A 23,848-nucleotide genomic window follows, 5' to 3' on the forward strand; every position below is an offset into this window, starting at 1 on the left:
TAAAAATAATACACAGGTATACACAACTGTACATATCAGTACCTTGGTATTCAAAGTTCAAAATCAGGGGTTGTAATTACTAATATAGGTTCTACAATCAGTTCTGGTAACTTGGACAAGACTACTTTCAGTTTGGTAAAAGATTCGTGATCATTAAGATAACCACCAGCTCAGAGGAAAATTACCATCAAATAGAGAGAAAATTGAAGAATCTTGATTTAGGGCCAACTATATACTGATAAATTTTTACTTACAGTGTTTGCAATTGAAAGTGCATCAATTAAACTTTGCCGGTCCTCAAATTCGACATAACCGTATCCCCTCATCTTATTAGAATCTTTCGGAAGGCGCATGTTAGACACCTGTGAGAAGTACGTATTGCATCATTCATTACATTATAATATAATAAGATAAATATTGTACGATATATAAATATTGTACAATATATTTATAAAAAATGTTTCAAAAATCTTTGAACACAAAATAAGAAGCTATCTCGACAAATGTGATCATACCTTCATATCAGCAAAAAACTCTGCCAGGTCTTCTTCATCTATATCATACGGCAGATTGGATATATATGCTACGTAAGGAGGATTTGTGGGGATATTCTCTTCATTGACTCCTGTACCTCGCGCAGCTCTGGGTGCCGTCGGAAGATACACCGGCTCTTTGCTACGGTTCGATGAAAACCCTTCTGAAATATAATATTCTCAACAACTTGCAAAGGAAGTTTAACACTGAGACAGCTTTAGAAACATTTGATATGCCAGTGGACCACCACATGATTGAATCATCAAATATTGAAGTACGCGGAATCAAAATAAAAGCAAATGTGAGATGCGAGAATACTGCGGTAAGAATCATTCGGTTGCAATAGCAGCAAGTCGCTTGGATACGCAATATGAAAGAATAATAAAATGTAAGTGAGTATGAATACACAATATGAAAGAATATTAGAATGTAGATGAATATGTATACTCTGACTAGTTAGCGGCAAGAAGAAAGTGATGAAATATTCTCACCATGTTCATCTTCGACATCGTCAGCCCAGTTGGAGGTTTTGAGCGGAGCAGTTGGTATACCGCCAGGTGTGTCGGCCAGAAAATCTGTCAGGGCTAGGGTTTTCCCCTTACTCTTCTTGGTCTTTTTACCTAGGATTGCGAAAAAATCTTTTAGAACAACGACTATTAAGAATTCACCCATAACGCAAGGGTGTACGAATTCAATATTGCAAGCATGTGGTTCTAGGGACTTTGCTCAGTTTGGTTAGGTAGAGAGATTGAAGCGTTGGCATGCTAACGAGGGTGTAGAAGTCGCGTAATCGGTACCCGTGTTTTATGGTACTGATCAAAAAGAATCTAATGCGGAAGCAAACTTACCCGACGACATTATAGTTGCTTTAATTCGACAAAAGCAAACCAGTCTCGCAGTTTTGATGGTGCACACGACCAACTTCGAGGTCCATGAGGCATGAACTATTTCGTCACAGAGTAGAAGCTATTTCGCTCATTTGGTTACCGTGGGGCTGCCGCGGGATTGGGGCACGTTGAAATGATAATCTAGAACGATACCGGGAACTTTAGCACTCGAATACGGCACCTGGTGGCGATATTCAACATCTAAGCGAGTAAGTCGAATTGCGTCAGCTAACTTGGACTATGTACTAGTCATGTGCACATTTACGAATTTCTTATAATGAAAGTTTCATGTTATATTTTAAAATTACAAGAACAAAATGTATTTTTATAAAAATACACTTGTCTACGTTTGCTTACGTATGTACGGTATGAACTGCTCACCCTAGTGCATATTTTCTCCGCTAGGTCAATTTTTTAGGCCATACCGATCTGCGAGCTCCATATACTTAGCCCCTCATTAATATCTGATTGAGTTTTTTTTATCGTTTTCTGGTGTTTGATATTGAATTCCCAAGGCTAGATTGTCAATAGTTAAGTCGTTATTAATAAAATAACATCGGTTAGGGAATTAAAGTGACGTCGCCCTTCACAATTGTATTTTGGACTCGAATTCAGTTCTGCATGTGCGAAATCGTTTATTGGTCTTTCGTTCGTGTTCAATAGCGCTCATCCAACCCTTGATAGTCTCCTGATTATCTATAAAAATAAAAGAAATATGTAGAAACAAAAAATGAAATCATGTGTAACTAGACGCTACTTTTGACCGTTTTCCAGTCCTAGCGGATCTAACTTATGGATGCTCCTCACTATAACCATAAATTGCATTAAAATTTCATTTTCTGTACGGGTGATCGTGTAATGATCGTTGATGGATTTTTTACGGGATTGTGTTACCAAACACTCGTAAACAATTAACAAACATTTCACGAACGTAAAAGTGAATTTTACTGTGATTCATTTTAACGAGGAGCTGTCGTAAGTTAGACATGCTGGGATTGAACCGATAGATTGAACAAACTCCCGGAACTATTGCCAAACTAGAGTCGTTTTATTTACTTATTTTTTGGGCGGGCTCGGGGAGAGAGCTGTTTTTCAAGTTTTACAGGTCAATTGGGAACTATTAAAGGTTAGAGAAGCGCTAAATAACGCTAACAAACGACGAACAAACGATTCCGCACAAGCAGAACTCAAATCGGTCCTAAAATACAACTATGAGGGGCTAATGTCACTTGAATTCCTTAACCGATCTTGTTTTATTAATAACTACTACGCTATTGACTATCTGACACCGGAAGCACACCACCTAACGACCAACAAATGGTTGAAAAAAAATAAATTCGTTCGGGTATGAATGAGAGACTAAGTAAAGGGACAGCGATTGGTCGGGTGAATCTCTATCTTTTCTTTTCAGGAGCGAAACGATAAGATAGAGGATACAATTAATCAATACCTCATTCTCTCCTTGTCTAACTCGTTGACTGAAGAATATAAAGGCGGATACACCCTGGGTAAGTTTTTGTGATCAGTTTTTGGTAGACAAGTGGACCCAGGTGGGCCTGGGAGCGGAGGAGGGTTCCGCTCTATCGACTCTACCTAACGGGCTCGCACCGACATTCGTAGCAGTCAAAGTAGTGTCGGTATGGAGGCTTAAGTTTGAGTCGGTTCAAAGTGGTACTCACTTTGTAGGACTTCTTGTCGATTGCGACTGAGAAATATCGATCAGCTCGATCATGCCCGTGAGAAAACGCGTAACCGCGTCCACGGCCAACCTCCGCAACGACCTCCGAGCACCTCCAACCACCATCAACCACCTCCTCCAACCACCGACTACCTTCTGCCTCCTCGTCCACCTCGACATCGCCCGCCTCCTCCTCTCTGCACCGCGGCATCATCGTCGTCGTCGTCCTCGTCGACTACCACCGATCACTTCCAGCCGCCGCCAAACATTTCCTACCCCCTCCAACCACCGCCAAACACCGCCGGTCACCTTCTGCCACCTCCTACCACCCCCTGTCACCTCCTACCATTTTCGAACACCTCCAACCACCTCCGACCACCTCCGAACACCTTGGTCCTCTTCGTCCCCCTGCTCCGCCATGTAATCTATAACATTAATATTCATAATTATTCCAACAACTTTTCATTTGCTCTCTCGATCTTGAATTTTCGTAGGCATAGAATCGAAACGCTGTTTCTGCTGCGAGTGAATTATCTAAGTTGAGTAGAGATGCAGAATTGTTTTTCGAAGAGCGTTCGTATGGAAAAAACTTCAAAGTAATTGTAATACATCACGGATGCGCTAATTTTGATCCAGATGAAATGGATGCTCCGTACATGAGACAGTATTTAACGCCGTGTCCTGATTTAAAAACCTAAAAGGGTGAATGTCGGCGATTTTTTTTTTTTGATAAAAGAGAAATAAAACCAAGCTTCTTAAAAGTTCAAGAGTATTTTAACACACATTTGAAAGATACGAGCAAAAATTTTTATCATTCAACTGTCGCAGAACGGCAGCGTTATTAGCTGACCCGTTAACTGAAGAATGAACAGTCCACGCCTGACGATCGAAGGGTCAAGCCGCTTGAGTCTGCAATCGGCAGCAAAGATGAAATACGTATTTCTTGTCTGGAATATAAGCACTGAAATCATTATACATCATATCATATCACATCATACATCATACATCATACATCATACCATACATCATACAGAGTATTGAAGTTCGAAACCAAAGTTTGAATGTTCGGCTGTTCTGAAAGTGACGTCACCCGAAATTTTTTTTCTCCTGACGACATCGATCTATATAGACGAAAATCAGCTAGCCGAATTCCTCAGTCCGGAAACAACCGCGCAGTAGAGCGGACGGATAAGAATCGCGCGCCGCAGATTTTGAGTACCGGAATCTCTACGTCCTGGATCCTGCGCTGCAGGTCCGATGACTGATGAAACTCGACTTCCAGGACAAGCGCTCCGTAATTTCTGTTTCATGTTTACAATGAATTAGTTCGATTTATTTTTCGCGAAGCACATATTCAGTAGCTTTGAATGCGCTAATAAAATTTATTATATAATTGATTAGTTCATTAATTACATTAATCCTTACACAATATTTTTGATGTGTTTACATACTGAAAATATTTATTACTATTGAAGGTACAACCCGAGGTGGTTATCGGTGATCGTTGGAGGTGGTCGGAGGTGGACGAAGAGGAGGACGAGGAAGACGAGGAGAACAAGGTGGCTGAGGATTTGTGCTCGGTGAGTAAGACACTTTTATAATATTTGATGGCAATTGTAATTATATTTCATCTCAAATTTATCAAACTTGTCAGGTTTACATTAAATTATTTCAATTCATTTTCCGCGCAAGCACAAATTCGGTAGATATAAATGCGCTAATAAAATTTATTATATTATTAATTATTTAATTAATTATATTGATCCTTACACAATATTTTTAATGTGTTCCTATACTGAGAATATTTATTACTATTCCAGGTATAACCCGAGGTGGTTGGCGGTGGTTGGCGGTGGTTGGCGGTGGTCGAGCTGGACGAGGTGGAGGACGAGGATTCGTGCTCGGTGAGTTTAACATTTTTACAATATTTGATGAAGTAGAATCAGCATCAGGAGTAGGATCAGGGGAAGATATAGAAATAGGAGTAGAAGTAGTAGGAGTTAGAGTGGGATTAGGAGCAGGAGTAGTCGGAGTAGGAATAGGAGTAGTCGTCGTAGTAGGAGTAGAAGTAGGAGTAGGAGCAGAAGTAGGTAGGGCGGGGTGGGTCCTGAGAGGGGTGGGGAGGGGTGGGAAGGGGATATTATCATATCAAGTTATCAGTAATAAGCAATTGCGGGTAAAATATTAGCTTACTTATGTAAATATTTATGAATATAGCCTCTATGAATGTTCATTGTTGGTGTATAAGGTCTGGCAACGTACCTACTTTCTGTAAGAGATGTTGAAGATTTTTAACATAATTATGTTTCAGTTCTGTGCCCCACCTAGTGATCCACTGGTACATATCCTCCGACGTGACATCGCTGTGCTACGTATAAAGAAGAAAAGATTTATTAAGATGCAAATTGCTCCTCTCTTCTTGCCATTGTGCTTTCAGCCATTGTTGTGCCGTGTGTTTAAAATTTAGGACAGTATATAATATAGAATAAAAGGTACAGCTACGAATATAACACTACAATAAATCTTATAGAAATGAGCTCTCATTGAGATTTCTCTGTATTTATAACTCGACGCGAGAAGGCAAAAATCAATGTAATGCCATCTGTAAGGTAATTTGACTCGTGTTTGCACAACGAGAACTCGTTGGGCATTTTGCGGTGAAATTTGAAAAATTGTTGTACAAGAAATTAAATAACTGTAAAAATGGAGAAATAATATTATCTCTAATAGTGAATGTAGCTAATACAGCTTTAACCGTATATTGATTATGTTATTGATCTATTGTGACTAGATCGGAATTAGATAAGCTCTCTAAATACTCTTTTCTAGACTATTACTTTATATCACGTATATGTATACTATGATTACCCTTGCCACGTTTTATGTTGCGCTTGTGTAATTTGTATATTATTAACCTTACGTTTTACTCTATTTGCGACAAGTTGTGAGTGTTTCTAATTTCTTGGCAATTATTTATGTACATGTATGTGTATACATGTATATGTATACTTATGCATGTGTATATACATATGTACACACATTTAAAACTAGATTTTTACAATAAACACAGAGGTTTTAGTATATTCACATACGGATTTCTGTGTATAGGTATACTTGAACTAAAATATCCTTATCTCTAACGCGGAGTACTTCGTAATTCGCATTTGTCTTGTAACCCAATGTCCTGCATACGTTGGCAAAAATCGAGATCCAACTTAATTGAGTCTCAAGGCCCTGTTGACATAAAAGCAGCTATTTGATAGAAATTATAGTTTATAGTTTACACAGCCCATTGCATGATATTTCATTATAAATACATACGTTTCAATGTATTTAGGAATAATTTATCAAATGTACAGAGGTCATGTGCAAATAATAAATGAATTCGACCACAGTTTGACGTATTCATTAGAGCTTTAACAATAAATTTAAGCTTTGTTACTTCTTTTATTTCATTATGGATAATCAGAAACATCTCCGACTATTCGTGCCGTGGAAGCGTGGGGATTAAACCAAATGTAGCAAAAGATTAGAAACAGTGTATGTAGAGTACGGGTATTTTTCTGACAATGCAAACACGTGCCGCTAGCTTAGTTTTGACATATCTAGAATACCACGCCTTGCGAATTAGCTTTCCAGACAGAGATGAATGATGAATTTTGAGGACTGCATTATCGTTGTTGAATACTCTACGCCTCGTGGGAAACGAAAATCTGTAACGATAAAATTGATGCACCGGATCATCGTCGACTTTAACTTTTGAAATGTCCTACCATTTCCGAACACTTCCAACCATCCTATTTACCTATATTACTAGATTAGCTATGATATGAAAAGACAAGAATTATTCATTTCGAAATGGGATTCTATTCTACGCGCGCACGACGTATTCCATAACATTGATATTCCGATGTATTCCATAACATAAATATTCCAACAACTTTTCATTTGCTCTCTCGATCTTGGATTTTCGTAGGCATAGAATCGAAACGCTGTTTTAGCTAGTCGCAAGTGAAGTATCTACGTTGGGTAGAGAAGCTGAATAGTTTTTCGAAAAGTGTTTGAATGGAAAAAAATTCAGAGTAACTGTAATACATCACGGATGCGCCAATTTTGATTAAGATGAAATGGATTCTCCGTACATGAGACAGTATTTAACGCAGCGTAGTGATTTAAAGACCTAAGAAGGTGACAGGAAGAGAAGGAACGAGGCTTCTTAACACTTCGAGTGTATTTTAACACACATTTGAAAGGTACGAGCAAAATTTTTCATCATCCAACTGTCGCAGCGTTATCAGCTGACCCGTTAACTGAAGGATATATCTTCAGTCAACCGCTGACCATCGAAGGGCCTGGCCGCTTGAGTCTGGAATCGGCAGGAGAGATGAAGTGTGTATTTCTTGTATGAAACGTGAAAACTAAAAGCATTATACATCATATCATATCATCATACATCGTACACCATACATCATACACCATTCATTATCATACCTAGTATTACAGTTCGAAACCAAAGTTTGAATTTTCGGATGTTCGGAAAGTGACGTCACCAATTCAAAATCAGCTAGCCGAATTCCTCAGTCTGGAAACAACCGCGCAGTAGAGCGGACGGACGAGACTCGCGCTCCGCAAATTTCGAGTACGGGTTCTCAATCTCCCGGATCCCGCGCTTCGGGTCCGCTACGTATTTCGAGTACCGGGTTCTCAACCTCCCGGATCTACAATAAATTATTTCAATTCGTTTTTCGCGCAAGCCGAAATTCAGTAGCTGTCAGTCCGCTAACAAAATTTCTCGACTTCCACGATAAGCGCTCCGTGGTTCCTGTTCACGTTTACAATAAATTATTTCAATTCGTTTTTCGCGCAAGCCGAAATTCAGTAGCTGTCAGTCCGCTAACAAAATTTCTCGACTTCCACGATAAGCGCTCCGTGGTTCCTGTTCACGTTTACAATAAATTATTTCAATTCGTTTTTCGCGCAAGCCGAAATTCAGTAGCTGTCAGTCCGCTAACAAAATTTCTCGACTTCCACGATAAGCGCTCCGTGGTTCCTGTTCACGTTTACAATAAATTATTTCAATTCGTTTTTCGCGCAAGCCGAAATTCAGTAGCTGTCAGTCCGCTAACAAAATTTCTCGACTTCCACGATAAGCGCTCCGTGGTTCCTGTTCACGTTTACAATAAATTATTTCAATTCGTTTTTCGCGCAAGCCGAAATTCAGTAGCTGTCAGTCCGCTAACAAAATTTCTCGACTTCCACGATAAGCGCTCCGTGGTTCCTGTTCACGTTTACAATAAATTATTTCAATTCGTTTTTCGCGCAAGCCGAAATTCAGTAGCTGTCAGTCCGCTAACAAAATTTCTCGACTTCCACGATAAGCGCTCCGTGGTTCCTGGTTCACGTTTACAATAAATTATTTCAATTCGTTTTTCGCGCAAGCCGAAATTCAGTAGCTGTCAGTCCGCTAACAAAATTTCTCGACTTCCACGATAAGCGCTCCGTGGTTCCTGTTCACGTTTACAATAAATTATTTCAATTCGTTTTTCGCGCAAGCCGAAATTCAGTAGCTGTCAGTCCGCTAACAAAATTTCTCGACTTCCACGATAAGCGCTCCGTGGTTCCTGTTCACGTTTACAATAAATTATTTCAATTCGTTTTTCGCGCAAGCCGAAATTCAGTAGCTGTCAGTCCGCTAACAAAATTTCTCGACTTCCAGGATAAGCGCTCCGTGGTTCCTGGTTCACGTTTACAATAAATTATTTCAATTCGTTTTTCGCGCAAGCCGAAATTAAGTAGCTGTCGGTCCGCTAATAAAATTTCTCGACTTCCAGGATAAGCGCTCCGTGGTTCCGGGTTCACGTTTACAATAAATTATTTCAATTCGTTTTTCGCGCAAGCCGAAATTCAGTAGCTGTCAGTCCGCTAACAAAATTTCTCGACTTCCACGATAAGCGCTCCGTGGTTCCTGTTCACGTTTACAATAAATTATTTCAATTCGTTTTTCGCGCAAGCCGAAATTCAGTAGCTGTCAGTCCGCTAACAAAATTTCTCGACTTCCACGATAAGCGCTCCGTGGTTCCTGTTCACGTTTACAATAAATTATTTCAATTCGTTTTTCGCGCAAGCCGAAATTCAGTAGCTGTCAGTCCGCTAACAAAATTTCTCGACTTCCACGATAAGCGCTCCGTGGTTCCTGTTCACGTTTACAATAAATTATTTCAATTCGTTTTTCGCGCAAGCCGAAATTCAGTAGCTGTCAGTCCGCTAACAAAATTTCTCGACTTCCACGATAAGCGCTCCGTGGTTCCTGGTTCACGTTTACAATAAATTATTTCAATTCGTTTTTCGCGCAAGCCGAAATTCAGTAGCTGTCAGTCCGCTAACAAAATTTCTCGACTTCCACGATAAGCGCTCCGTGGTTCCTGTTCACGTTTACAATAAATTATTTCAATTCGTTTTTCGCGCAAGCCGAAATTCAGTAGCTGTCAGTCCGCTAACAAAATTTCTCGACTTCCACGATAAGCGCTCCGTGGTTCCTGTTCACGTTTACAATAAATTATTTCAATTCGTTTTTCGCGCAAGCCGAAATTCAGTAGCTGTCAGTCCGCTAACAAAATTTCTCGACTTCCACGATAAGCGCTCCGTGGTTCCTGTTCACGTTTACAATAAATTATTTCAATTCGTTTTTCGCGCAAGCCGAAATTCAGTAGCTGTCAGTCCGCTAACAAAATTTCTCGACTTCCACGATAAGCGCTCCGTGGTTCCTGTTCACGTTTACAATAAATTATTTCAATTCGTTTTTCGCGCAAGCCGAAATTCAGTAGCTGTCAGTCCGCTAACAAAATTTCTCGACTTCCACGATAAGCGCTCCGTGGTTCCTGTTCACGTTTACAATAAATTATTTCAATTCGTTTTTCGCGCAAGCCGAAATTCAATAGCTGTCAGTACGCTAATAAAATTTCTATAACTTTATAATCTTCTCATAATCTTTCTTGTAGATTATATCGGTAAAAAAATTATATCAAACCTTACACATTATTTTCGATTTGTTCTCACGCTGAAAATATTTATTATTATTCGGGGTATAACTCGAGGTGGTTGAAGGTGGTCGGAGGTGGACGAGGAGGAGGACGAGGAGGACGAGGATTTGTGCTGGGTGAGTAAAACACTTTTATAATATTTGACGGCAATTATAATTATATTTCATCTGAAATATTACAAACTTGTCACGTTTACAATAAATTATTTCAATTCATTTTTCGTGCAAGCACATATTCAGTAGCTATGAATAATCTTATACAATTTATTATATTATTGATTCATTAATTAACATTCTTATAATATTTAATGGCAATTGTAATTATATTTCATCTGAAATATTACAAACTTGTCACGTTTACAATAAATTATTTCAATTCATTTTTCGTGCAAGCACATATTCAGTAGCTATGAATAATCTTATACAATTTATTATATTATTGATTCATTAATTAACATTCTTATAATATTTAATGGCAATTGTAATTATATTTCATCTGAAATATTACAAACTTGTCACGTTTACAATAAATTATTTCAATTCATTTTTCGTGCAAGCACATATTCAGTAGCTATGAATAATCTTATACAATTTATTATATTATTGATTCATTAATTAACATTCTTATAATATTTAATGGCAATTGTAATTATATTTCATCTGAAATATTACAAACTTGTCACGTTTACAATAAATTATTTCAATTCATTTTTCGTGCAAGCACATATTCAGTAGCTATGAATAATCTTATACAATTTATTATATTATTGATTCATTAATTAACATTCTTATAATATTTAATGGCAATTGTAATTATATTTCATCTGAAATATTACAAACTTGTCACGTTTACAATAAATTATTTCAATTCATTTTTCGTGCAAGCACATATTCAGCAGCTATGAATAATCTTGTACAATTTATTATATCATTAATTAATTGATTAAATACATTAATCCTTACACAATATTTTCGATGTCTTCCTATACTAAAAATATTCATTACAATTCCAGCTATTACCCGAGATGGTCGGAGGTGGACGAGCTGGACGAGGAGGAAGACCAGGTGGACGAGGAGGAGGACGAGGTGGACGAGGAGGAGGCGGGGTGGGTCGTGGGAGAGGACCTCTCCTCTCCTCAGAGGAGAGGAGGGGGAGGGGCAGGGAAGGTGGAGAGGTGGGTGGGGAGGGGGAAGGGGTGGGAAGGGAAGGGTAGGGGGGGAAGGGAGGAGGGGAGGGGAGGGCGGCGGGGAGGGGGATGGGAAGGGATGGGGAGGGGAGGGTGGCGGGAGGGGGGCGGGCGGGTGGGCGGGTGGGAGGTCGGGAGGGAGGGAGGGAGGGAGGGAGGGATGGAGGGCGGGCGGGCGCAGGAGGGGGGGGTGTACTGCTCTATTAACTACAACAGGCTGGCATCGACATACGTCCTCCACTCTCTCCCTCCCACCCTCCCTCCCTCCCTCTCACCCTCCCACCCTCCCTCCCTCCAACCCGCCCGCCCGCCCCCCTCCCGCCACCCTCCCCTCCCCATCCCTTCCCTTCCCTCTCCCCCCCCCCCTCCCCGCCACCCTGCCCACCCCTTCCCTTCCCATCCCCCTCCCCGCCGCCCTCCCCTCCCCTCCTCCCTTCCCCCCCTTCCCTTCCCTTCCCACCCCTTCCCCCTCCCCACCCACCTCTCCACCTTCTCTGCCCCTCCCCCTCCTCTCCTCTGAGGAGAGGAGAGGTCCTCTCCCACGACCCACCCCGCCTCCTCCTCGTCCACCTCGTCCTCCTCCTCGTCCACCTGGTCTTCCTCCTCGTCCAGCTCGTCCACCTCCGACCATCTCGGGTAATAGCTGGAATTGTAATGAATATTTTTAGTATAGGAAGACATCGAAAATATTGTGTAAGGATTAATGTATTTAATCAATTAATTAATGATATAATAAATTGTACAAGATTATTCATAGCTGCTGAATATGTGCTTGCACGAAAAATGAATTGAAATAATTTATTGTAAACGTGACAAGTTTGTAATATTTCAGATGAAATATAATTACAATTGCCATTAAATATTATAAGAATGTTAATTAATGAATCAATAATATAATAAATTGTATAAGATTATTCATAGCTACTGAATATGTGCTTGCACGAAAAATGAATTGAAATAATTTATTGTAAACGTGACAAGTTTGTAATATTTCAGATGAAATATAATTACAATTGCCATTAAATATTATAAGAATGTTAATTAATGAATCAATAATATAATAAATTGTATAAGATTATTCATAGCTACTGAATATGTGCTTGCACGAAAAATGTATTGAAATAATTTATTGTAAACGTGACAAGTTTGTAATATTTCAGATGAAATATAATTACAATTGCCATTAAATATTATAAGAATGTTAATTGATGAATCAATAATATAATAAATTGTATAAGATTATTCATAGCTACTGAATATGTGCTTGCACGAAAAATGAATTGAAATAATTTATTGTAAACGTGACAAGTTTGTAATATTTCAGATGAAATATAATTATAATTGCCGTCAAATATTATAAAAGTGTTTTACTCACCCAGCACAAATCCTCGTCCTCCTCGTCCTCCTCCTCGTCCACCTCCGACCACCTTCAACCACCTCGAGTTATACCCCGAATAATAATAAATATTTTCAGCGTGAGAACAAATCGAAAATAATGTGTAAGGTTTGATATAATTTTTTTACCGATATAATCTACAAGAAAGATTATGAGAAGATTATAAAGTTATAGAAATTTTATTAGCGTACTGACAGCTATTGAATTTCGGCTTGCGCGAAAAACGAATTGAAATAATTTATTGTAAACGTGAACCAGGAACTACGGAGCGCTTATCCTGGAAGTCGAGAAATTTTATTAGCGGACTGACAGCTACTGAATTTCGGCTTGCGCGAAAAACGAATTGAAATAATTTATTGTAAACGTGAACAGGAACCACGGAGCGCTTATCGTGGAAGTCGAGAAATTTTGTTAGCGGACTGACAGCTACTGAATTTCGGCTTGCGCGAAAAACGAATTGAAATAATTTATTGTAAACGTGAACAGGAACCACGGAGCGCTTATCGTGGAAGTCGAGAAATTTTGTTAGCGGACTGACAGCTACTGAATTTCGGCTTGCGCGAAAAACGAATTGAAATAATTTATTGTAAACGTGAACAGGAACCACGGAGCGCTTATCGTGGAAGTCGAGAAATTTTGTTAGCGGACTGACAGCTACTGAATTTCGGCTTGCGCGAAAAACGAATTGAAATAATTTATTGTAAACGTGAACAGGAACCACGGAGCGCTTATCGTGGAAGTCGAGAAATTTTGTTAGCGGACTGACAGCTACTGAATTTCGGCTTGCGCGAAAAACGAATTGAAATAATTTATTGTAAACGTGAACAGGAACCACGGAGCGCTTATCGTGGAAGTCGAGAAATTTTGTTAGCGGACTGACAGCTACTGAATTTCGGCTTGCGCGAAAAACGAATTGAAATAATTTATTGTAAACGTGAACAGGAACCACGGAGCGCTTATCGTGGAAGTCGAGAAATTTTGTTAGCGGACTGACAGCTACTGAATTTCGGCTTGCGCGAAAAACGAATTGAAATAATTTATTGTAAACGTGAACAGGAACCACGGAGCGCTTATCGTGGAAGTCGAGAAATTTTGTTAGCGGACTGACAGCTACTGAATTTCGGCTTGCGCGAAAAACGAATTGAAATAATTTATTGTAAACGTGAACAGGAACCACGGAGCGCTTATCGTGGAAGTCGAGAAATTTTGTTAGCGGACTGACAGCTACTGAATTTCGGCTTGCGCGAAAAACGAATTGAAATAATTTATTGTAAACGTGAACAGGAACCACGGAGCGCTTATCGTGGAAGTCGAGAAATTTTGTTAGCGGACTGACAGCTACTGAATTTCGGCTTGCGCGAAAAACGAATTGAAATAATTTATTGTAGATCCGGGAGGTTGAGAACCCGGTACTCGAAATACGTAGCGGACCCGAAGCGCGGGATCCGGGAGATTGAGAACCCGTACTCGAAATTTGCGGAGCGCGAGTCTCGTCCGTCCGCTCTACTGCGCGGTTGTTTCCAGACTGAGGAATTCGGCTAGCTGATTTTGAATTGGTGACGTCACTTTCCGAACATCCGAAAATTCAAACTTTGGTTTCGAACTGTAATACTAGGTATGATAATGAATGGTGTATGATGTATGGTGTACGATGTATGATGATATGATATGATGTATAATGCTTTTAGTTTTCACGTTTCATACAAGAAATACACACTTCATCTCTCCTGCCGATTCCAGACTCAAGCGGCCAGGCCCTTCGATGGTCAGCGGTTGACTGAAGATATATCCTTCAGTTAACGGGTCAGCTGATAACGCTGCGACAGTTGGATGATGAAAAATTTTGCTCGTACCTTTCAAATGTGTGTTAAAATACACTCGAAGTGTTAAGAAGCCTCGTTCCTTCTCTTCCTGTCACCTTCTTAGGTCTTTAAATCACTACGCTGCGTTAAATACTGTCTCATGTACGGAGAATCCATTTCATCTTAATCAAAATTGGCGCATCCGTGATGTATTACAGTTACTCTGAATTTTTTTCCATTCAAACACTTTTCGAAAAACTATTCAGCTTCTCTACCCAACGTAGATACTTCACTTGCGACTAGCTAAAACAGCGTTTCGATTCTATGCCTACGAAAATCCAAGATCGAGAGAGCAAATGAAAAGTTGTTGGAATATTTATGTTATGGAATACATCGGAATATCAATGTTATGGAATACGTCGTGCGCGCGTAGAATAGAATCCCATTTCGAAATGAATAATTCTTGTCTTTTCATATCATAGCTAATCTAGTAATATAGGTAAATAGGATGGTTGGAAGTGTTCGGAAATGGTAGGACATTTCAAAAGTTAAAGTCGACGATGATCCGGTGCATCAATTTTATCGTTACAGATTTTCGTTTCCCACGAGGCGTAGAGTATTCAACAACGATAATGCAGTCCTCAAAATTCATCATTCATCTCTGTCTGGAAAGCTAATTCGCAAGGCGTGGTATTCTAGATATGTCAAAACTAAGCTAGCGGCACGTGTTTGCATTGTCAGAAAAATACCCGTACTCTACATACACTGTTTCTAATCTTTTGCTACATTTGGTTTAATCCCCACGCTTCCACGGCACGAATAGTCGGAGATGTTTCTGATTATCCATAATGAAATAAAAGAAGTAACAAAGCTTAAATTTATTGTTAAAGCTCTAATGAATACGTCAAACTGTGGTCGAATTCATTTATTATTTGCACATGACCTCTGTACATTTGATAAATTATTCCTAAATACATTGAAACGTATGTATTTATAATGAAATATCATGCAATGGGCTGTGTAAACTATAAACTATAATTTCTATCAAATAGCTGCTTTTATGTCAACAGGGCCTTGAGACTCAATTAAGTTGGATCTCGATTTTTGCCAACGTATGCAGGACATTGGGTTACAAGACAAATGCGAATTACGAAGTACTCCGCGTTAGAGATAAGGATATTTTAGTTCAAGTATACCTATACACAGAAATCCGTATGTGAATATACTAAAACCTCTGTGTTTATTGTAAAAATCTAGTTTTAAATGTGTGTACATATGTATATACACATGCATAAGTATACATATACATGTATACACATACATGTACATAAATAATTGCCAAGAAATTAGAAACACTCACAACTTGTCGCAAATAGAGTAAAACGTAAGGTTAATAATATACAAATTACACAAGCGCAACATAAAACGTGGCAAGGGTAATCATAGTATACATATACGTGATATAAAGTAATAGTCTAGAAAAGAGTATTTAGAGAGCTTATCTAATTCCGATCTAGTCACAATAGATCAATAACATAATCAATATACGGTTAAAGCTGTATTAGCTACATTCACTATTAGAGATAATATTATTTCTCCATTTTTACAGTTATTTAATTTCTTGTACAACAATTTTTCAAATTTCACCGCAAAATGCCCAACGAGTTCTCGTTGTGCAAACACGAGTCAAATTACCTTACAGATGGCATTACATTGATTTTTGCCTTCTCGCGTCGAGTTATAAATACAGAGAAATCTCAATGAGAGCTCATTTCTATAAGATTTATTGTAGTGTTATATTCGTAGCTGTACCTTTTATTCTATATTATATACTGTCCTAAATTTTAAACACACGGCACAACAATGGCTGAAAGCACAATGGCAAGAAGAGAGGAGCAATTTGCATCTTAATAAATCTTTTCTTCTTTATACGTAGCACAGCGATGTCACGTCGGAGGATATGTACCAGTGGATCACTAGGTGGGGCACAGAACTGAAACATAATTATGTTAAAAATCTTCAACATCTCTTACAGAAAGTAGGTACGTTGCCAGACCTTATACACCAACAATGAACATTCATAGAGGCTATATTCATAAATATTTACATAAGTAAGCTAATATTTTACCCGCAATTGCTTATTACTGATAACTTGATATGATAATATCCCCTTCCCACCCCTCCCCACCCCTCTCAGGACCCACCCCGCCCTACCTACTTCTGCTCCTACTCCTACTTCTACTCCTACTACGACGACTACTCCTATTCCTACTCCGACTACTCCTGCTCCTAATCCCACTCTAACTCCTACTACTTCTACTCCTATTTCTATATCTTCCCCTGATCCTACTCCTGATGCTGATTCTACTTCATCAAATATTGTAAAAATGTTAAACTCACCGAGCACGAATCCTCGTCCTCCACCTCGTCCAGCTCGACCACCGCCAACCACCGCCAACCACCGCCAACCACCTCGGGTTATACCTGGAATAGTAATAAATATTCTCAGTATAGGAACACATTAAAAATATTGTGTAAGGATCAATATAATTAATTAAATAATTAATAATATAATAAATTTTATTAGCGCATTTATATCTACCGAATTTGTGCTTGCGCGGAAAATGAATTGAAATAATTTAATGTAAACCTGACAAGTTTGATAAATTTGAGATGAAATATAATTACAATTGCCATCAAATATTATAAAAGTGTCTTACTCACCGAGCACAAATCCTCAGCCACCTTGTTCTCCTCGTCTTCCTCGTCCTCCTCTTCGTCCACCTCCGACCACCTCCAACGATCACCGATAACCACCTCGGGTTGTACCTTCAATAGTAATAAATATTTTCAGTATGTAAACACATCAAAAATATTGTGTAACGAATAATATAATTTTTTTATGGACAGATTTTACCAAGAAGATTATGAGAAAATTAGAAAAAATTATATAAATTTTACTAGCACGATGATAGCTACTGAATTACGACTTGGGCGAAATATGAATTGAAATAATTCATTGTAAACATAACAAGTTCAAAAATTTTGGATAGAATAAAATCACAATTGCCATTGAAAAGTAGAAAAATGTTATACCCACCGTGCAGAAATCCTCGTTCTCTTCGTCCACCTTGTTCTCCTCGTCTTCGTTGTCCTCCGAGAGTCGAGTTTGATCAGGTAGCGGACCTGGAGCGCTGGAACCATGGAGCGCTTTTCCTGAAATTCAAGTTTCACCAGGTAGCGGACCTGGAGCGCAGAAACTACGGGGCGCTTGTCCTGGAAGTCGAGTTGCACCAGGAAACGGACCCGGAGCGCAGGATCCAGGAGGTAGAGAACCCGGCACACAAAATCTGCGGAGCGCGATTTTCATACGTCCGCTCTACCGCGCGGTTGTTTCCGGACTGAAGAATTCGGCTAGCTGATTTTCGTGGTCGTAGATCGATGACGGCAAAACAAAAAAAAATTTGGGTGACGTCACTTTCTAAACATCCAAACATCCGATCATCCAAACATTATTATGAAACTTTATACTATGTCTGATGATGATGTATAATGTGATGTATAATGATTCTAGTTCTCACATTTACAAGAAATACGCATTCTATCTCTCCTGTCGATTCCAGACTCAATCGGCCAGGCCCTTTGATGGTCAGCCGCTGACTAAAGATATAGTCTTCAGTTAACGAGTCATCTAATAACAGTGCCGCGCCGTTCTGCAACAGTTGGATGATAAAAATTTTTGCTTGTACCTGACAAATGTGTGTTAAAATACACTTGAAGTTTCAAGAAGCTTCGTTTTATCTCTCCCCATCAAAAAAAAAAAATCGCTGACAATCACCTCTTTAGGTCCTCAAATCAGGACACTGTGTCAAATACTGTTCATGTACGGAGCATTCATTTCATCTTCATCAAATTAGCGCATCCGTGATGTATTACACTTACTCGGGCTTTCTTTTTGGAAAGTTACTGGAATAATTATGAATATTAATGTTATGGAATACATCGAGCGCGTGTCGAATAGAATCCTATTTCGACATGAATAATTCTTCTATTTCCATATCATAGCCGTATTATTGTATATAATCTAGTTCGTCTCCTGGAAAATTATAAAATTTGTAGTATGCATCACGTATTGATCGTAAATGTATCATACATATTAATATCGTACATACATATAATATTGACCGCATGTACATATATACTTTTTGGTCTTTGCACCATTGTTACAACAGTTCTATTATTATTCATAATCTATGTATACATTCTTCTCTCGGGTACCTATAGTTCAATTAAATCACTGATTTCCTACGAATTTTGGAAGAAATTTATTCTCATTATTAATTTCTAATATCGCCGGCAAGTCGGTAAGTACACACAGGCTAAGTACTGGCTTGGGCTTACCATTGCGAAGACTGTGTTACTCGGAAGGTGAATGCAGTCAGCATCATGTTGGAATCGGTAACTCTCTGATGTTCTTCTAAAGTTCTCGACTCTACCTTCGGGTCGTCACAGAGGGCGCAAGCGCCCGACGACTTTCGGTTGTCACACTAAAGCCCAACTCAGGCAACTGTCTTCGTATTCTTCAGTCAACGTCTAACTCTAGAGGGTACTTTTGGAACGCCTTTATGTTGAGATCACGCAGTCCATACCATGTATGTGCCGATATATCCATGCAGGTGGATATACCCATGGAGCCCATGCCACACAGCCATGGAATCATTACAGAAGACACGCTACATAAAATATTAGAGCATTTTCTATTGGAGATAGCTTTACGTGTACAAAAAGTATAGCGGAAAAGTGAAAAGGAAAGGTATATTTAGTTATAATCCGCCTCTCTCGCTCTACACCTGATTGGTCAATGCATTTCCTCTGATCTCATCAAATGACCAAATGCAGAGTAAAAGAGACGGAGTGACGCTGGAATACTACATATCTTTATCTCTCATCACTTCGGCTGCAGTTTTGCGATGTCGATGGGACACGTAGCTCTCTGCAATAATATATGCTCGAAGCATAGAATGTATTGGGAGCATGCCGTCTGATGATAACAAGATGAAACAGCAGAAATTTGAAAGATTAGATGTTCTACGACAAGATTTGTTTAATACCATGATGTCGGTTTCACATCAGTTTGATAGAGGACAATAAATGTCGGAATACGTATAGACAGATTTCTGAATCATAAATTGCTGATTTTATTCCTCTTATTAACATCGCGTTACATGTCACTCTATCTAACAATTGCTTACTACCTTATTTTTAAATCGTATTCGGTGATCTCTGTTAGTACTTATTCTAATTACTATTTATATTCATTTTCATTCTGTATAGCTGCTTACAGCTAAGGCTTACTGATTTATGTTATAAATTTCATTTCTCATATCATCTTGACTGTATCATGTACTGTACTTCGATTAATTTTACATTCGATTTTGGATGTATATTTCTATCAATTTGGACACCATCAAGACGTGTTAACAAACAACCTCTATGCCCATTATGATGCGGGTAGCACTCACAGGAGTTTATTTCAGAGCTCAACAGACTATCAAATTAATGAGTACACTATAAGACGGAATATGCAACTCTGATAATCACTATTTAATATAGTAATTTTCATATTCTGATTGTAGAAAATGTATACTGCACACCATTGCCCTTGTGTGATGATTAGATTTCTATATCGCAAGCATGTCTTGAGCGTTTTTCCACGCGTGTTTTCCGTACACAAAATACCAGATTCTATGGCGGTGGAGTGAGTTTACAAATGCGCATGCGCGGAGTACTGAAAAGACCACTTTTCACTCTTGGGATTAAGGACTGGTCTATTCAGTACTGCGTGCGTGCGCGGTAGACAACAAATCTGACGTTATGCAACCCGATACTCAATTTCGTGCTTCGTAAAAGGACGCTTGACGAACTCTTGTTACATAAAAAATCATGTGCAACTAGGATGCAACGGTCATTTCACCTCGCGTAGTTGCCGAGTCTGCTTCCTTGTTACGAAATACATTATTTTATGTACGTAGTGTTTGATCATATTTTTGAACTGCTTTTGAACTTTAAGTTAAGCTCTATTAATTAACGTATGGAATTGAGGGGCACTGATAGCAACACAGTTGTAAAAGAATTGGGTTATATTAAATAAACCAAACCTTTAAGCAATGAATTTGTGAGTATTCTTTCACACCTTTTCTAGAATTAGCTGAAAATTTCATGGATTACAGACGTCACTTTTGATCCATAGTACATATAAGACTTTGCAGTTTTCGTGATTGTGAACCAGCAAAAAATCCGAAAGGGTTCCTGCCTTCTCGGCTACAACTTTTGAGCCATTGCTCGCAGCGTATTCGAGCTGCGCCCAATCGATTCCTTTCGCAAAATTACGTCGGAATAGTGCCACAAAGAATTGATTCCAGCACTTTTCCACCCACAAAATGAAGTCGACACAGCGTATGAAACATCTATCCCAGAATTTCGGAAAATCGTTGAAATTCTTATTTATTCTACAATAAATCCAATAGGGCTTACCTTACTCTTTCCACGAGCAATAAATCTTCTGTCCCAGAATCGATAATCAACGACCACCTCGAAACTCATTCAATGATCAGGATTGCAAATATGGCATTCAAAACATAGTAGGACCAACAGGTGAGAGAATACCAAGAAAACACGAAGAAAATTCATGTTTTCCAGCCGTAACTCTTGATCATTTGTTCGCAGCGAGTCAAGACTGTGCACAATAAATTCGTTTTGCTTACTGTCTGATTGAACTGATCTTATTATTTTGCAAATTCGCCAAAAACAGCATGAAAATGTCCAATTGATCAGCTCTTTTTTTTCTTAACTGAAAAATTCTATTGCTTACACTTTATTCAAACGACGCTCACCAGATCAATCGGACCTCCCGAAATGCGAAAAAGACACGTAGATCAACATAGGACTATTAGCTGAATAACTGTTCTGCTTTTTCGTAACTCTTTGGAAATAAATATCTTTTGCTAGAAACGATTTCTGTAATAAATAAACATCCGACAACACAGCTCTTATGTAGTACACATATTTTACGTAACTTGTGATGTAAAATTGTTCGATGTAACAGTATCACTACAGTATATGCATCCTCTAGCACCTTTCTCCTCTATACCATCGTCAAAGCGTGATTACAGACGTCAGTATCAGAATCTTACATTTTCTGTGTTTCTCAAATGTCTACTCCACGTTCACCGTGAACTAGACCAACAATCGATGTCGAACGAATGCCAGGCCACACGCGCACGCCTGCGTGACACGGACTGGGAAGGTTTTTACTTTTGCGTTTGCTCAATTTATTAGGAAAGAATCGCTGCTCGCATCAGAACAACACCTGATTGCATAAAGTGGCGCTAAATTTCTAAGAGAATTCAGATGTTCCGTATTTGCGGTATCAATTACTTCGATGCGCGCGCATGAAAAGCTGCGGATTCCTTTAGGATACGTATTTTCCACCTTAAATCTAATTAGGATCATGGGAAGCTTTATTCTGTTACTTCATCGAAAATTTCAACCTTTTCTTCCTGTCACCCTTAGTCCCGATGTGATCAACTTGTGAAGCGTACCGTCTTATTACTGTAAGAATATTTAACCAACGAATTCACTGATAAATCCTTATTGTACATACGTAAATATAAATCCTCATTCTCTTGGTCACATTTGTATAACTTCGTGCTACGTTCCAATTCTTCCACACTGAATATTTACATTCATGTTCGATTTAAAAAATCTCTTCATTTTCAGATATCTTCTATACGTGACATTTGTAAGTATAGAATATATATCGACAGACTAATTTATTGTTAATATTGACATATTACTTCCCTTGCTAGTAAACGGGACCAACCTGTTGTAATATTAGGTCGGTTTTCCGTATCACATACGACTCATCCAGTTCCAGACGTTGATGAAATCGGGAAATAACAATGAACAATGTTTTACTTACAACACGCACAAATAAACATATGGTTTCATGTTTTGGAAAGTGAATAGTCACTCAATTAGTAGAACTATTCCGTAAAGATGAAGAATAAATAAATTAAAATGATCAGGCAAACATGATTCCCGGTAAGGACTTTCTTTTCTTTGTTACATTTTTGTAATTCCTATCTCTACCGTAACCGCACTGATGATATGGTCAACTCTGTGACACATAGCTCTAACTCAACCTGAATACAGCGACATGTGAACATTTTTAAAATAAGTATTAACCTACAAACTTACCTATCATGTATATTTGATCGAATTGTCGTAAAAATTAGAAATACCTACTCTTAACGTGCATCAATAAAATTTATCTCACAGTTGAAGCTACTACTTCGAGTCGAATATTATTCAAAAGCTTGAGTCAATATTATGCAAAGGAGTCTAGTATTTATGAGTTTCGTAGTATGAGGAAGTAAGTAATAAAGTAACCCAAGGAAACTCACTTGGCAGTCATGACCTGAACAAAAGGCTTCTCGGTTTGCCTACTTTTTTCCCTCGGTTTTTTTTTTTTTTGTACAACATTCGCTAGTACTCAAGCGAATGAATTTCTCCAGGGCTCATCATTGGTGAAAAATAATCGTACGAATCGCGAATGACAAAGTATTCAGGTTTGAGTAAAACGAGATGGTGAAGTGTGAAGTGGGGAGAAGAGAAAAGAGAAATGGTAGCACTGGGAGGAATTGAAACCGCTCGTTCCGACTCCCCACTTCCACTTCTCCACATCCGCAGGTAAGAAAACGAGGAGGGCAAATGATCAATATAGTAGGTGTGGCTCGGTTTTTGGTTACTAGCTCCTCCCACCTGTCCGAACCTGGTGATTCCAGGACTGTACGTAGGAACAGGTACCCGCACAGGATACTCCCACGCCTCAGGTGCCATTATTCCCCCGATGTTTCATCGCCGGTCGATCGGTTGAGGAAAATCTGTGGCCAAAAATTGATCGATCAGAAGTATAGATTAATTTTATTAAGAGATGGTCGTATACTGAGTATTTTATCAAATTGTTCAATTCGCAATTTACGAAGTTTTTCTGTCATAATACACGAATAGAAAACAAATGCTCGGTTAACCGTACGTCATTTCGAATCGCTTCAAAATGGTTAAAAATTGAGTGGATTCTTCCGATTTTATTCTGAAACGGCTCATTTTATTCGAAAAACCATTTTCTACGAACTTACTGAACTATTCTTTGTCGTTTTCGAATCGTTGATAATTTAATTCTGCAACATTGCACCGACGTTGAGTATGATCGTGTTGCATTCACTGCTGATAAAAAATAAAATCAGTTTCAGTGATTTCGTAG

General features: G+C 38.8%; 1 protein-coding gene and 2 long non-coding RNA genes across 7 annotated transcripts in view; all 3 read right to left on the minus strand.

Moving 5' to 3' along the window:
* Nucleotides 1-1,540, minus strand: part of LOC124187660 (eukaryotic translation initiation factor 4B) — a 4,787-nt gene extending 3,247 nt beyond the window's left edge. For 2 of the 3 annotated variants that reach the window (XM_046579727.1, XM_046579730.1), the window contains exons 1-4: nt 1,383-1,540; nt 1,026-1,154; nt 516-697; nt 255-362 (exon numbers count right to left, since the gene is read on the minus strand). In XM_046579727.1, coding sequence (XP_046435683.1) covers nt 255-362; nt 516-697; nt 1,026-1,154; nt 1,383-1,392 — 429 coding nt within the window. In that variant the 5' untranslated portion in view covers nt 1,393-1,540. The remainder of the gene's footprint in view (nt 1-254; nt 363-515; nt 698-1,025; nt 1,155-1,382) is intronic. The other variant, XM_046579728.1, reaches the window with a different exon arrangement.
* A 16,239-nt stretch (nt 1,541-17,779) lies between these two features.
* Nucleotides 17,780-19,252, minus strand: LOC124174413. Its single transcript, XR_006868931.1, has 4 exons — nt 18,925-19,252; nt 18,362-18,489; nt 18,105-18,236; nt 17,780-17,941 (listed from the first exon to the last, which is right to left on the minus strand). It is a non-coding gene; the product is annotated as an uncharacterized LOC124174413 (long non-coding RNA).
* Nucleotides 19,253-23,352: 4,100 nt separating this feature from the next.
* Nucleotides 23,353-23,848, minus strand: part of LOC124174412 — a 63,126-nt gene continuing 62,630 nt past the window's right edge. For all 3 annotated transcript variants that reach the window (XR_006868930.1, XR_006868928.1, XR_006868929.1), the window contains exon 3: nt 23,353-23,468. This is a non-coding gene — a long non-coding RNA (uncharacterized LOC124174412). The remainder of the gene's footprint in view (nt 23,469-23,848) is intronic.

The sequence above is a fragment of the Neodiprion fabricii genome, chromosome 1 (assembly GCF_021155785.1).
Source record: "Neodiprion fabricii isolate iyNeoFabr1 chromosome 1, iyNeoFabr1.1, whole genome shotgun sequence".
Taxonomy (NCBI): Eukaryota; Metazoa; Arthropoda; class Insecta; order Hymenoptera; family Diprionidae; genus Neodiprion; species Neodiprion fabricii.